The sequence below is a fragment of the Podarcis erhardii genome (genome assembly GCF_964252035.2).
Source record: "Podarcis erhardii genome assembly, chromosome: 10".
Lineage (NCBI taxonomy): Eukaryota > Metazoa > Chordata > Lepidosauria > Squamata > Lacertidae > Podarcis > Podarcis erhardii.
In genome coordinates this window covers 16,863,167-16,879,368 of record NC_138500.1, presented here as the reverse complement: position 1 = coordinate 16,879,368, position 16,202 = coordinate 16,863,167, and the positions used below count along the sequence as shown (strand labels likewise).

General features: G+C 46.1%; 1 protein-coding gene across 1 annotated transcript in view; it reads right to left on the bottom strand.

The window, feature by feature from the left end:
- Nucleotides 1-16,202, bottom strand: part of RERG (RAS like estrogen regulated growth inhibitor) — a 92,740-nt gene that overhangs the window by 70,843 nt on the left and 5,695 nt on the right. The window contains exon 2 of the mRNA XM_081880230.1: nt 11,798-11,976. Coding sequence (XP_081736356.1) covers nt 11,798-11,858 — 61 coding nt within the window. The 5' untranslated portion in view covers nt 11,859-11,976. The remainder of the gene's footprint in view (nt 1-11,797; nt 11,977-16,202) is intronic.

Sequence of the window (16,202 nt, the reverse complement as noted above, 5' to 3'; positions counted from 1 at the left end):
TTCTCCCCACTGAACTAGATTCACGGGGGGGGGGGTCAAAGGTCAAAATCTAGAGCCAGCACTGGAAGCTGTTTATGCTTTCCGGCACTACAGCGAGCTGAGCATGTCCCGTTTTGTGAGAATGCGTACGTGTGCCTCTGCCGTTCTCTTCTCTTCTTCTGTGCAACTAATAATTAGACTGCAAACTTCATCCATCTACATGCATACCACAGTGATGGGGAAACGAGCACTATGTCCCCATAAACTCTATTCTGTTGAAGAGTGAGCCTATAAATTGTCAGCAAAGGCTCTGCGCTGCTTTTCACAAAAGCCTATTTATTCAAAGCTTTCCCTATTAATTTCTCCCCGTTGCAAACACAGAGTTGAAAGCAATGTAAATGGATCTACCGCTGCCCTTTTAAACCAGTCTGGCAAAGCTGCCTCATGACCTGACGAAGTGATCTATGTGTCCACACAGCCCAATCCGGTGTGCGAGCTAAGGAAGGTTCTTCCTTACAAACCAGTTTGCAATCTTTGCTTCTATCTCTTGAACCACTCCCCAGGGGTCTTTTGAAAACAGGGCAGAAGAAAAAGAGAAAGAATTTCCTGACCACTCAAAGGCAGAAGGCAAGACGTTGGTGCAAAACCCTGCAAATTTTACTTGAAATACCTTGGATTTGATATCCCGCCTTTCACTCCCTTTAAGGAGTCTCAAAGCGGCTAACATTCTCCTTTCCCTTCCTCCCCCACAACAAACACTCTGTGAGGTGAGTTGGGCTGAGAGACTTCAGAGAAGTGTGACTGGCCCAAGGTCACCCAGCAGCTGCATGTGGAGGAGTGGAGACGCGAACCCAGTTCCCCAGATTACGAGACTACCGCTCTTAACCACTACACCACACTGGCTCTCCAGAAGGTGAAGCAACTTCTTGACCTGGTAATAAAATGGAGTAAATCACAACTTTACAGCTTTAATGCAATCATATTCTTTTTAGGTGCCAAACAATGAAATAAACCATATATAGTTTGGCTCCTGCCAATCCCAAAATTATCATTCCACAAACACAATCCAAACAACCTGCAGAAAGAAACTGTACTCTACAAAAGGTGTTTGCAGTGGAAATGCCTCTTGGAAGATTTGAGCAAGTGAGTCAAATCCCATGTGTCAGAGGAAAGAAAAACAAACTGGGGGGGCTGGAAAGGTTACCGTAATTTACTGCCCAGTTATGGAAATACCCCAGAATAAATAAGTTGTCTGTATAGTTTCAGTGCAGGGACTGTACCATTTCACACTGCAGGTGGAGGGTTTGCACCTTGGAATGTTCCTTCACATGGAGGTTCTCACATACTGTTCTCTGTCGAGAACTAGCCTATCAGTTTTCTACATTAAGAGTGTCATGGTTTTTTTAAGACACAAAAGGAATATGCAAACATATTTAATCCTCCATTTGCATTGTCAGATGCAGTGGCGTAGCGTGGGGGGTGCAGGGGGGCCCGGCCTCACCGGGCGCAACATGGGGGGGGGCGTGCTCGCACTCGCAGCTCTCTGCCCCTACCTGGCTCACTCAGGGTTAGGGGGCGCAAATTACTTGCCTTGCCCCGGGTGCTGACAACCCACGCTACGCCACTGGTCAGATGGTACAGTTTCAATAGTCTTGTATCATGTGACAATTCTCAGAATCTGTATGAGCAGATTAGCTCAAACTTCAGACACATTGCAAGCAATAAACAACAATTCTCAGCAATCCCTGCAGAAATATGTTGGAGGGAGATATGATGGAGGAAGTCATCATAACAGTCAGCCAAACACTCGGATTTTTGCAGAACAGATGCAGTCCTTGAAGCTTGGCATCCTTCCCTTCAGGGCCAGGTGTTAAAGACTGGCTTAGCAAAACATATACAGAAAGAAGCAGCGATGTGGGATGGAACAATTTATAGCGCTTTGTTTTTCTGTGGAAACGAATAACATTAATTCATTGTTAATGGTAGATGGATGCCAACTGCCAAAAAAAAAGAACACCAGAACAGTAGGCAAGCTTGGCAGTTTCAATGTTTTTTAGCTTTATTTCCTAAACAGAAGAAAAATAAACATGCTAAATCAGATCACTCAAGCATCAGATAATTTCCCCATTCAAACTGGAAATGTCCCTATGCAAATTATCCTATGGTATGCTGAAATAACCCCCGGGAAAGTTTTGCATAGTAAACTTTCCCCCCAAAAGTTCCCAATCGAAAATATTCCTGAAAACCCATAGCACTGGACAGGAGACATGGAAACACAGCTTTACTAGCTGCCACCCAGCTTAGACCAGACTTGGATAGAAAAATATCTGATTTAGTGGAAATCAAAACAGCTGAACAAAATGTTCTGTATTAGCTAAGTCCAGCCTTGCAAAAGCAGTTTGTGATTCTGAAATCTCTAAACTCTGGGCAGTCAGCTGAGGAACCCACACTTAGGAAGTTTGCCCCTGCTGCAATGACGTTAGAATACATGGTGCCTGGCTATCACAAGTGTACCGTATTTTTCGCCCTATAGGATGCACTTTTTCCCCCAGGGGAAATCTGGGTGCGTTCTATGGGGCGAATGCAGGTTTTCGCTGAAGCTTGGAGAGTGAGAGGGGTCGGTGCGCACCGACCCCTCTCGCTCTCGAGGCTTCAGGAACACATCCACAGCCTAGGCAGCCCTGCGGGAGTTCCCACAGGGCTGTCTAGGCTGCGGATAGCAGCCTGCTTCCCGGAGCGTCGGGCGCCCTGAAAACAGAGCGCCCGGCGCTTCGGGAACACATCCACAGCCTAGGCAGCCCTGTGGGAGTTGATTTAAGTTGTCAAGAAGTTTGGAAGTTCTTGCCTAGAAAGAGTTGCGGGGGGGGGGGAGAGATCCAAAGGAGTTTTGATAAGACTAGTTTTTTTAAAAAAAAATCCCGTAGGGAACACATCCCGTAGGAGTTCCCACAGGGCTCCCTACGCTGCAGATAGCAGCCTGCCGCCCGGCGCAAGGAGCGCCCTGAAGCAGAGCGCCCCTTGCGCCGGGCAGACATCCGCAGCGTGTTGGAGCCCTGCGAGAATTTCCCGCAGGGCTCCCCATGCTGCGGATAGCAGCCTGCCACCCGGCGCGAGGAGCGCCCTGAATCAGAGCACCCTGCCCGCCGGACAGACATCGGCCAGCCCCACAAGCTTGGTGGACAGCAAGGAGGCACAGCGCCACCATCCCGCTGTTCCTCGACCTGGTTCGGTTTCCCCAACCTGTTTTTTGGGGGGAAATAAAGGAAATTCCCCCCCTTTATTTTCCCCCAAAATAACTAGGTGCGTCCTATGGGACGGAGCGTCCTATGGGACGAAAAATACGGTACTTTGCAGAGATAGTGGCCCTTCATGAGATTAATACAGTGGCAAACTGGAATGACATCTTCTGCCCAACAGACTCAGAGCATTATTTCAGCTCACTGGGATTGTGATTTTTGGCTTTCTAGTCCATGAAAGACATCCATCTGCCATCAGAACATTTGTAGGCAGACAGAACAAAAGAGGTGACTTTTGCAAACTTTCTCTTTCTATTTTTCTGGAAGAGGTGTTAGTGGGCAACCCCTCACTTCTTCCTTTTTATTTCCACCCAGACACAGATGTAGGTTTACCATTGTAGGAGCAAAAAATGGTGCTGGTGACAAACTTATGATGAGCGCCATGCACTCCCCATATGGGCAATTGCAACAGTGGCTGCCTTGCAATCCTTTAAGCACCAGAGGTGAGAGGCAGAGGCATCACCAGCAGTAACTATGACAACCCAAAAGTCCGCCCATAGGGAACTTGGGCTGAACAAGGTTTCTAACTCCTCTTTCACTGCCTGTGTGGAACTCTTGCGCGTCCAGATGCTGCTGAACTTCAACTCCAAACATCCCTGATCACTGACCATGCTTGCTGGCACCGATGGGAGCAACATCTGGAGGGCAAAAGGTTCGCACACAGTCTAACCTATTGCTCCAATGGCACACCAAACACCGTAGCAGCACAGTATCAGGAAGTTTTTAATGTTTGGTGCTTTATTATGTTTTTATATGTGCTATAAGCTTCCTAGAGTGGCTGGGGAAACCCAGCCAGATGGGCGGGGTATAAATAAAGTTGTTGTTGTTGTTGTTGTTGTTGTTGTTGTTTGCAGTGCCTGAATCTGTCGCTTCCCCATTCTCTCCCCCATAACTCTTTTATGCCAGCTTTTCGCAGGCTTCTTTCGAATGAATGGCTCTTCAGACAGAATTTTATCAGCAATGATTCCCCTTTTTTTAACCAAAGGAAATGGTCCGATGAGTAAATCAAACAAGTCTATTGTGCTACCAGCCGGTTGTTGCGCAACGTCGTGCAACAGATCGCCAAGAATGCCATTAAGGCAAGTCTGACTTAATTAAGGAAGTTCAACGAGGCCAAAGTGTTGGAACAAGCAAGTGGTCCTCAGGAGCAGCAAGAGAGCCTGGGTTCTTCCAGATACAAAACCCTCCGTTGACCACCTCCTTGCACAAAAGGCAAAAATCTATGTAATTAAGAGATTGATTAAGAGATAAGACTGTGCTTACTCGCAAAGCGACGGAAGAAATAGCACTCCTGCACCCACATAATGTAATTAGCAAATAACTAAATAAATGGTTGTTGCAGCCAGTTCTCTCCCTAGCAGTGAAGCAAATGTGTGTTTACGGAATAATGAAACCAATTATCTGGATGCAGAAACTCAACTCGTGCTGCCTTTTGCACACTTTCCTTTTCATTCTCTTGCTCTCCCTCCCATTAATCTCCTGGCATGCAGTTCTATGGAAATTCAACTCACTTAAAAGGCTCTTTCAGGCCAATTTGCCATTTATTATCTTTCCTACTGCATCAGCTCTGGGACCAGCTCTGAAACTCGAGATCGGCAACTGGAGGCCTTTGGGCTCACAGCATTCCTGCTCTTGGCTTTCAGTTCGGCAAGAAAAATCAGGGACAGAGTGCCATTTGCGAAAAGGAGAACAGGGTGCAGACCTGTCTCATTGTCCGTTATGTTCCTTATGGGACCTGGATAGGGGTCCGAAAATCTGTCAGTGATGCTTTCTCATTTTTCCAGTTTTCAGCCTAGTTACCCACATTTCTACATCAATTTGCAATTGTTTCTAAGTCCACATGAAAAGCCATGAAACTTTTAGTGCAAATTTCTCCAATGTTTGTATGCAATTTTGCCTAACATGCACATTTTTGCAAAGCATAAGTTCTCTAATGTAACAGTTTTTTGTACAGAGACATCACCTTGCCGACAAAGGTCCATATAGTTAAAGCTATGGTTTTCCCATTAGTGATGTATTGAAGTGAGAGCTGGAACATAAAGTAGGCTGATCACCAGAGAATTGATGCTTCTGAATTATGGTGCTGGAGGAGACTCTTGAGAGTCCCATGGACTGCAAGAAGATCAAACCTATCCATTCTGAAGGAAATCAGCCATGAGTGCTCACTGGAAGGACAGATCCTGAAGCTGAGGCTCCAATACTTTGGCCACCTCATGAGAAGAGAAGACTCCCTGGAAAAGACCCTGATGTTGGGAAAGATTGAGGGCACCAGGAGAAGGGGACGACAGAGGACGAGATGGTTGGACAGTGTTCTCGAAGCTACCAACATGAGTTTGACCAAACGGCCGGAGGCCGTGGAAGACAGGAGTGCCTGGCGTGCTCTGGTCCATGGGGTCACAAAGAGTCGGACACGACTAAACAACAACAAATAGTCAAAACTATATGCATTTTATGCAACTTTACCCTAGCTTATACTTCTTCTCTTTTTTAAAAACACACACGTCAGTTGGCAGGAGAAAGGCATCTTAAAATTCAGAAAAGTGTAACTCTTGAAGAATGGCTGTTTTGGTTTGTGAGTTAAGCTGTGTGGTAAGTGCGAAAAAGGGAGATTTGTATTCAAATGTGGACTGAATCAAAATTTCCCCAATCCCTACACTTGGGTAATTTACCTTCTTCTATATATTGCTTTTCACAAGGGATGATAGGACCTGTGAGTTTGAGTTATGTCAGTTTATTTTTTTCTAATCTTAAATTCAGTTCTCCACATTTTGCAGCAATTTGTGACTTTTAAAAAATTAAAAATCCTCGCTCAGTCATGATGTTCACTGGGTGATCTGGGGCTGGTCATTGTCTCTCAGTGTAACCTACCTCACAAGGTTGTTGTGAAGATGAAATGGGGACACTCAAGGTACACCACCATGAGCTCTTTGGAAGAAAAAAAGTGGCATATAAATGTGATTAAAATTAAAAAATTAAGAAAACCTCATGAAAATTCACCAGCATTTTAGTGCAGATTCTTCCTAATAGAACACATTGTTATATGCAGTCTAACCCTTGCACATTTTTGTAAACGATTTCCCCTAACACAATGCATTTTTGTGTCATTTTTACTAACATATCCATCTTTATGCACACTTTCACCATTTTTGTAAACCTTGTTTGGTCAGCAAACTGCATAGTGAAATTTGCAGAAGTGCAAATTTCAAAGGCTAGCTGTGCTTCTGTTCACATACTGTTTCAGAAAAGTGCAAATCTGACAGATTCAGCTGGGATCAATTTTCTTCCCAACCCCACTCCTCACATGCTGTCACTGCCGTCTGACTAACCCAGATCCCCAAACCTGCATGGTGTAGTGGCAACTCCTTCAGAGAATTGTCGTTTCCTGAAGTAGGAAATGTGACTGCTACATCTCCCTTAGGATGGTCAATTTTCAGGAGGGTCTTCTTTACAAGAAGAGCTGCAATAAGCCACAACTCTCTGGCAAACATGCATTGCACACGGACGCATCTTCAGACTTTTCCTACATAACAAATGCAGAAGTGGCTCAGGGGCCCATTTTGCACACGCAAAGAGTTGTTGCTAGTAGAAAAAGGTTTACCAAGCATCTGAAGAAGGCTTGCAACCTAACCAACTTTCAAACAAGTTATTTGAAAGCGCTACGGAAATTCCAGACTGACCACTTGACAGGCCCGTTTCTCTTGGTTTATCTTCTGAGGCTTCCCAGCACTAGTTTCGCCAGCCTGTTTTTAGCTTTGCAAGGAAGCCTTTAATCAAGGCGCTGGAAAGGGAAAGAAAGCTTGCTGAATACACCCTAAAAAGAAATCTCTCCTTAGGATCACTGGCCCAGAGATGCAGGCAGGACCTCCTTCAATGGCACCCATGTTTCTGGGTTAAATGTTAAGAGTGCACTGAGATTCCTCAAAGCATCCTTTCTTGGGTCACCACACCTTCAAAGCACATTTGTACCGTCACTGCTTCTGGGATTCTTTGGGGAAGTTATGTAGGGTGTGGATGTGATCTTGGGGGAGGTGGGAAGGAACAAAGGGTGATAGTCTAGTAAGTTTTACTCAGAGCAGACCTGTTGAAATTAATGGCCCAAACTTAATGTTCACTGATTTCAGTGGGTCCACTTTAATAATAATAATAAAAATAATAAAAAATATTTTCTTAGGTTATAAAAGTATGCGCGTTGTCTCTTTTTTCAGGTCTTTTCTTCAGTGGGTCCACTCTGCGAAACTTATTGCAGTACCCCCAAGGAATTAAACTGTTCTACCATCTTGTATTCCATATATTCATCTTTGGAAAGCCAGCATATGGCATATATTGAGAGAAGCGCTAGAACCCAGAGGCCCTGGCAAAGCCCATTGCCACTACTGTCTGCCAGGTCTCACACCACTCCTGCTGCTACTGCTACTACCACCACTCCTGGGCTGGTGCGAAGGACTGGGGGATGGCAGGGAACTGACCAGAGCAATTGGCCATGTGTGCAAATGCCCCATCAACACCAGCTTAATTAGGCCAACAATGATTGGGGAAGGGCTGTGGCTCAGTGACAGAGCATCTGCTTTGCATGCAGAAGGTCCCAGTTCAACCCCCACCATATCCATATCTCCTGTGTGAAAGCCAGGAAAGCTGCTTCCAGACATTGCAGACAATACTTAGTTAGATGAGACAAAGGACAAAGTACAGGGCAACTTCCTATGTTCTCTGCCATGCCTATGTTTGAGGGTGAGGCGGGTGCTATTCAAGCTGGTGGAGGCAGGGAGTTTGTGTACATAGGCTGGAGTTCTGATCTGCACCACTGCTGGGCCCTTCCTGGGTCCTTGATGCAGGGTAGGCTGTCTGAGGGCATGGCATTGTGCCGCTCTCAGCACTGGGCCACATGTGCAGACTACCTGGGGCCATCAGCTTAATAGTGCCAGCCTTCTTCCTGAAGGCAAGGACCCTTCAGGGCATGGATGGCATAAGCCAGCATCGCCAGGGAATGTTTGTGCAGTGTGATCAGCACAGCAGCCACCACCATGGGCAAGCACCGGGGACCCCCCCCAAGTGACAGGAGCGAGCCAGCAGGAAATCACACCGAGCAAGTTGGAGTTAACTCTTTATTAGCAAAAACACGATCTTCAGACTTGGCTGAGTGTCAGGCCTAATGAGCAGAGCAACCCATCTCTGGTAGGTCTTGCCCCATGAAGCAGAGACTAAAGGTCCCCACCCTCCACAACCATCTATGTCTCCTCCTCTCCAGAGGTTTTTTCCCAAGCAATCAGAGACTGTGCCTGCATGCATGCCTTTGCTCCTCCCACTTCATGCCTCTTCTGGTTCTGGAAGACCAGAAGGGAGGGGAGCTTGTTGCAGCAGGATAAGGAGACACCCATGCCTCTCCCTGACCCATCTTTGCTTCTTGGCTTCCCTCCTCTCCTGCTTCAGCTTCTGCCTTTGATTCTGGACTTCTCTCGGCCACAGACTCTTCCTGCTCACTAAATCCTGTTACCTCTTCAACTTTCAACACCTCCTCCGCTCTGTCTGCTCCCTCTTCTCCCTCTGACCACTCATCTTCATCCCACCACCATTCCCTGGGCTCTAAGCCTTCTTCCCTTGGGGGTTCCCCAGCTGGTGCCTTCCACCATTCCTCTGCATCCAACCAGTCCATGACACCAAGGGCAAATGAACTGGGGCCCCCAAATCTTGGAGCCAGATCTGAACTTTGGAAGACCATAAGTGTTTAAGTCTAGTGTCTGGCTGTTGGATAGGAACTATGAGCCGCACCAGTGATAGAACAACTGTCAGGGACTCCTGACAGTCCCGGTCGTCTTATTTACTGTTGCATGCACTTTTCTCTTTATAGTGGATCAAGGCCTCCCCCTCCGGGATCTTGGCTAACGTTTTTGGATTACGCTGCTTGGCAAGGCCCTCCAGCTGTCTGGCCAGCTCTGTCGAGTAAAGCAGGCAGCACAAAGAACTGCCACATAAGTCATAATGCTGGATAGACTTTCCTCCTGGCAGCTTTGCATTCAACAGCGGCCTCCCTTTGATGGCGCGAAACCCTGCAGATCTGGAGAAGGAGAAGCTCATCCATTAGGCAACTATCTACTTGAACTGAGAGTTGAGCACATCCATCAAGGCCAGACTGCTCCAAGCAGAAAACCCAGTGGCTGTGCTAGAGTCCAGAGACTTCCCCTTGCGCAAAGCGAGCACCACACTTTGCCAAGAAAACCATCTGCAGAGCAGAAAAAGGAGGAGGGGCAAATGGCATGGTGTGGTGTCTGAGAAATCCCTGCTTCAGCGAGGCTGAGCTAGCATAGTGTTGTGGCTAAAATGCTGGACATGCTAATAATTTTTATCAGCTTTTCAGTGATAAATGCACTGTATGAAGTCAGAAAATAGAAACTGAATGTAACAAGAAATACATAAACAAACAACCATACCTCCCTCCCCTCTATGCCAGAAGCCAGGAAAGTGATCTTATTCATTCTAATGTATTGAATGAATTCTTAATGTATTTTTCTTATGTATTATGTATTGTTGCCTACATCCTTCATTTTCTGTGTTGCTCTTGCAGGGACCTTGCAGGGCATATCATCAGGACAATGTCACTGTTTTCATTGGCCAGAAGAAATTGAGATACCCAAGCACAAAGTTCAGAGCAGAAATATAATCATGACATTCAACGCTGGCAAGAAAGTATTTTGTAAACCCGGTATTTCGGCATATGTAATAAACAACCACCAAATAGCACAACATGCATCTGGTTTCTAAAGTGTTGGCATTTGTGCAGGGTGATTTGGGTTAAAAAAAAACCAAACCCAGTCCCAGAGCTTCCTGGGTGATCTTGAACCAGTCATTGCAGCCCTTTTTGTGCATTTCTTCTAGTGCCATGCCCCCCCCCTCAAATCATCCAGCAGTTTCTCACCTCCCCACTAAACTAACCCTCAAGAAACTGCATTTGCAAATTATCAAAGGGAAGAGAAGATTTCAGTTACATTCTCATGCTTTGGGTACAGGTATTGAACCTTCCTCCTACTCTACAAATCATCACACCAGTGTTCTGCACTTTGCAGCCTCCCCAGGTGCCAGCACTTTAATTAGAGCCCAGTTGGAGCTCTGAGTTAGACCCCTGGTGCATCTAGCTCAGCACTGTCTCCACTGACAGTGGCATGTAGTCAATACACAGACACTGAAATTCAGGTAGGGGTCTCTCCCAGCCCTACCTGGAGATGCTAAGAATTGAACCAGGAACCACCTGCGAGCAAAGCAGACACTGAACTCAGGCTCCTCCCACAACATTGCTCTCTGGAAAAGAGGTGGGGCTGAAAATGCTAGCCAAAACAATGCTTTCAGTTGTTCATTCCCATTTATCTACAAAATTGGGATCCTCACGGCCTGCCTCTCAGAGATATTGTACTGAGGATGTCTGCAAAGGACTTGGAATGTGCTATATGAGCACTAAGTATTAGCATTCAGAACTAGGCATTGACATTTTACCATCTTTCGCAGCAGCAACTGTTTTGCTTTCACACCCATCCCCTCAATACGCTTGAACCTGAACAATTCTTCCAGTCAGAGGACAAAAACTGGCAAACTGCTAATTTTTAAGTGGAGACCATAAGGGAGGTAATCGGTTAAGCAGTAGGCTGGCAGCTTTTCCCTCCACACAGCCCCCGTTCCAAAGCACTAATGCTTTGAATGAAGTAAATTACAGCAAAGCTCCAGGGCCACATTCTTTCCATGGGAAACCTTCCAGGGGCCACAGGCCAGAGGTGGGCAGGGCCAGAGGTGTACCTCTTACCCCTGTGAAGTAAAATCAGGAGGTTTCTACATACGCAACTCTTTATTCTCCATCCAGGCAGACAAGAGGCATTATAACAATTCAAGAAAAAAATTGTTCAAGGAGGACACAGTGCAGGGCCACTGAGGGGGTGTGGCCCGGGGCAGGGGGTGTGGCTTCAGGAGGGTGTGGCCTGGGAAGAGTCCTAAAGACCAGACCAAGACAGGCCTGGGCGGCTGCTTTTACACCTGTGGCCTGAGGTTTTTTCACCTATCTTCCAGGAAAGGCTACTCAACCAAGCTACCCTACACAGGTTTGTCCTAGTGGTGGCCAAATTTTTATTCCACAGAAGGGTGAAGACAGTCCACTGACCCTGAAGGTGCCTGAGACCCTCTCCCCTTGCCCCTATTTGCTGTTCCCGAAGACTCAGTGGGACCATGGTGGGTGGTCGGGTTTGGTCACCAACACAATCACAGTGCGATGCCTGTTTTAAAAGAAACTCCCACATCTTGGCTCAGGTCAATTCTTGTGACCTTTTCGGTGTGCGGCAACAGCTTCAGAGTTTATTTAATGCACCTAAAGTGGCTAAAATGGCTAAAATGTTCCAACCTTTTAAAAAATAAAACAGAATTACAGGTGTGAGAGACCTCAGCTAGATCAGAATTCTGCTGTGTGTGTGTTTGTGTGGAAAAATACATCTTAAAAACACAAGAAAACAAAGCAGAATAAGGAGCAATGGAAGAGAAAGCAGACATACCTGACTTTCCCACTCCGGCTCGGCCAAAGATGGCCAGTTTCACTTCTGCGCTCTTAGCCATGGCGGGGAGAAAATGGAGGCTGACAGAAACGTCACTGGTTGAACCAAACTGGTACGAAGAATGAATGGCCAAGTCCTTTCTTCTGCCTTACCGCGCCATTGTGATTTTCAAGCAGGGCCTAATGGAAAAAGACCCACCAAAGAGAAGGAATGAGCAGGTGAACAGGGGTGCTGCCAGCCACTGCCAAGGTCTCAGCAGAGGGTTGAGGTGTGTCCTGTTTCTCAAGGACCCCCAGGGAGAGCTTTTCGTCAGATGCTGCCCTCAAACGATAAGCCATGAACCTAGACCCAATCTCCTTTCTAAAAACTCATGGGGTGGGTTCTCTGTCTTCGGGCATGGGGGAAGAAGAAAAAGAGCAAAAGCTATATTTCTTTATATTGTGTTTTACATTTACCTAGGCTAGCCTGAGAGAGAGTGACTAGCCTAAAGTCACACAGTGAGTTCCATGGCTCAGCGGGCATTTGACCCCTGGTCTCCCAGGTCCAAGTCTGGCACTCTAAACCACTGCATCATGATGGCTCTGTTCAGAAGAATCACATGTTACAGCCCCCTCTCTTCAGATCACAACTGGGGCGATGGACAAACCTGACTCCCTTCCTGAATGATCTCATACATAAACACACACACACACAGTGGACGCTCGGGTTGCGAACGTGATCCGTGCAGGATGTACGTTCGCAACCTGCAGCTTTTGCAACCCGCAGTGGCGTGTCTGCGCATGCACAGGTTGCAATTCGGCATTTCTGCGCATGCGTGACCGCAAACCCAGAAGTAACCTGTTCCAGTACTTCTGGGTTTCGGTGGTTCGCAATTCTTGGCAAGAACCCTATTCCCTGAGATGCTACCTTTCCACATAACTTCATGATAAGAGCTTTGCTGGATCAGGCCAAAGGCCAATCTGTCCCAGCATCTGGTTCTCACACTAGCCAACCAGATACCTAGTGGAAGTCCTAAAGCGGGATCCAAGAAAAGCCACAGCTCACTTGTGATTCCCAGCAACTGGCTGTGCTTCAAGACCCCCAAGCCACTCCCAGGAGAATGAAGACACAAGGACACAGAATTTAGGTTAATGTTAATGGGCAAAATTTAGGCCTGCGCATCAACAACACAATGCATCTGGAATGACCTTTGCATTATTCCTGTACACACACACCCAATTTCTTTTTATAAAACTAGCATACTAAACAGTACAATCCAATGCACTGTTGCATGAAGCAGGGAACACAGATTAAGTGCCAAGGCCCCAATGTGGCCTTAATGGATCAATCCATTTTGCATCTGCACCACAACCAACTCAAGCCTCGATGCAACAACAGAAGTGCAACAGCAGAAGCAGAAGTTTCAGGAAAAAGAAGTTGTGCAGCAAAGCAGATGGAGGAGCAAAGCTTCCAGAAACCCATGGTATGGAGCCTAGAGGGTAAAAATTAACAACCAGTCCCTTCATTTGGTCCTTGTAGGTCCTTGTTTCAGCCCCCTCCCTCCCTGGCTCCAAGCATCACCCGCAAACCCAAGACCTCACCTCCCTTCTGCTCCTCAATCACATTTGAGGACAACACAGTCAAAGCTATCTTTAGCAGTTCCTCCTGTGTGGGGGCATCACAGCTTGAGCAGAGCCCATGCCTCATTACGCACAATGGCTGGTCACTTCAAAAAAAAAAAAAAACAGAAGCACAAAACAGTTTGCCTTAAAAACATACTTTAAAGGGCATAACCAGGAAATAACTCTGCACAAACTTCTTTTACAATTGGGAGGAAAGGGTTAAGCAGCCCGTTACTAGCCGTCAACATTTAATCATTTCGAAGTATGGCCCTTGTTTAAAAAATGATCTGCCAATCCAGATTCAGACCGCTTTTGAGGGTGCAACTCTGTGCTTTCCTGTTTTTAGGGGAGCATTAATTTGGGGCTTTTCGGTGGTTCTGTCTTGCTTGCATAACAGAGAATGTCAACGTCATGTTTGGCAAAATTACCTAACAGTTAATAGATACCACAGGACACACAACCGCTGAATAAAGTCTTGACATTCTTCAATATAATAGGCTCAAAATACTGAAAAAGTCCCATTTCCACCCCAGCCAAGATAGCTGCAATTATTATTGCCAGCAGTTGGCCTTGACAACTAACTTCCAATACAGTTTTTTTACGTTTCTGAATGTACGAAAAACCCATTAACGCCATTGCGGAGTCAGCTCCCCACAGCCTAATGTAACTCCCTTTATTGGTTCTCAGGAATTACTATAAAAGCCACACCAGTTCAGAAAGGTATGCTTCTCTACATTTCCCCCTAAACAAACCTCTGTGCTTTGAAGTGCTCAGAAGCCCTTTGTGCATTCTGCATCAGGGGCAGAGTGCAGGGTTAGGTAGGCAAGGCTTAAAAGGTGTTTTATTATAGGGCTCGGAAAAGCTTTCCCCACCCTGCTCCATCCCATCTCACTCATCGGCTTGATGGAGGAGTTCTCTGTGAGAAATGCTAAGAGGTGGAGTGGACCAACACTGACCCCCTCACCCTTCCCAGTTGCCCATCCCAGAAAAGCATGAGACAACTGACAACTGTGAGGGAAAGTGTGGCCATTTTTGGAAGAGGGTGTGAGTAATTTTCAACTACGCAGAAACACTTTGCCCAAAATCAAAGATCCCTCCAGATGTCCTTTTTATTATGCATCCACAATAATTTGTGCTCATGATAATATTGGGGCAGTTATAAGTAATCAATGACGCTGGCTCCCAGGATGTTTCAGAGCACAATCCAAAATGTTGACGCTGACCTTTAAAGCCCTAAATGGCTTCGACCCTGAATACCTAAAGGAGTGTCTTTACCCCCATTGTTCAGCCTGGGGTCCAACTCTGAGGGCCTTCCGGCAGTTCCCTCACTACAAGAAGGGAAGTTACAGGGAACCAAGCAGAGGGCCTTCTCAGTAGCGGCCTCCCATCAAATGTCAAACAGATAAATAACTATACGACTTCTAGAAGGCATCTGAAGGCAGCCCTGGAAGGAAACCCAGGACGTTTTAAATGTTTGGTGTTTTATTGTGCTTTTAATACTTGGTTGGAAAATGCCCAGAGTGGACGGGGTACAAATTAAAAAGTTGTTGTTGTTGTGTTACATAGCATATCTGCAAAAAGACTCTGGCCTGGAGTGTCATTTAAAGCCATCGTAACAAGACATGCTATGCTAACAATTGACAAGCAACTGTAGAGAGTATTCTTCATCAGCCTCAATTTTCACAGGGAGGCTACAAATGACATCAGTTATGTGGGAAAACACAGAAACAAACGTATGTAGAGTTGGACCCCCTGATCCATCTAGTCTCTAAATTGACTGGCATCAGCTTTCCAGGGTATCAGACAGGTATCTCTTCCACTGCCCAGTCTCCTGGGAGACGCTAGGGACCAAATCTGAGACCTTCTGGCATGCAAAGCAGATGTTTTACCCACTGAGATACAGCTGTTGGGTAGCTATTGTTATAGGAACATGCCACATGCTCAGAGATACTGCATCTGCATTTATACTAATGGGGCAAAAGTGTGTGTGAGAGAGAAAGAGAGGGGGGAACCTTAGTTTCCTCATTGTTTTCACATCTGTGTTCTAATTTACATTTTTAAAATGTGATTTCTATTCAGAGTCATTGAGAGCTGGTGACTACCCAGTTGGCTTCATGGCTGACTGGGGATTTGAAGCCTGATCTCTCAAATCCTGGACCAGCACTCTAACCACTAAACCACACTGGCTCTTTTCTTCTTTTTGCAGCTGCATCGCACTGTTAATGATCAACTATAGTCCTGAGATCCTTTTCACCCATACTACGGCCAAGCAACCATTATTTGACTTGAAGACTGACAGCTGGGCATGTGAAGTGATTCCACTAGTTTTTTTGAGTGGTGATGCGAGGCCTTTTGAATGTTCTTGCCCAAATGCAGACTTTAGTGCTCCATGCCAAGTTATTTCACTAAACACTGACTTATTTCACTTTAAGTAAGTTTCTAACACTGCTCTTGCCTGATTTATTGGGCTGGCAATGAGTAAATAAATCTAACTTTGCTTGGAACAGAATTTAGAATTCATTTTTTTATGCGTAAGAAGCACGTAGTTGGGCTCTCCAAGCTTAGCACTCTGATGGGATACCTCAGTCTGTAGAACATGAGATTCTTAATCTCAGGGGTCGAGGGTTTGAGCCCCATGTTGGGTAAAAGATTCCTGCACTGCAAAGGGGTTTCGACTAGGTGAACCTCATAGCCCCTTCTACCTCTATGATTCCAGGATCCAGGATTTTGCAGTCAGATAACACAGTGACCACCATCCAATAAATTCAGCTCACTGAAATAATTTGGTTTAAACATGTTTAATT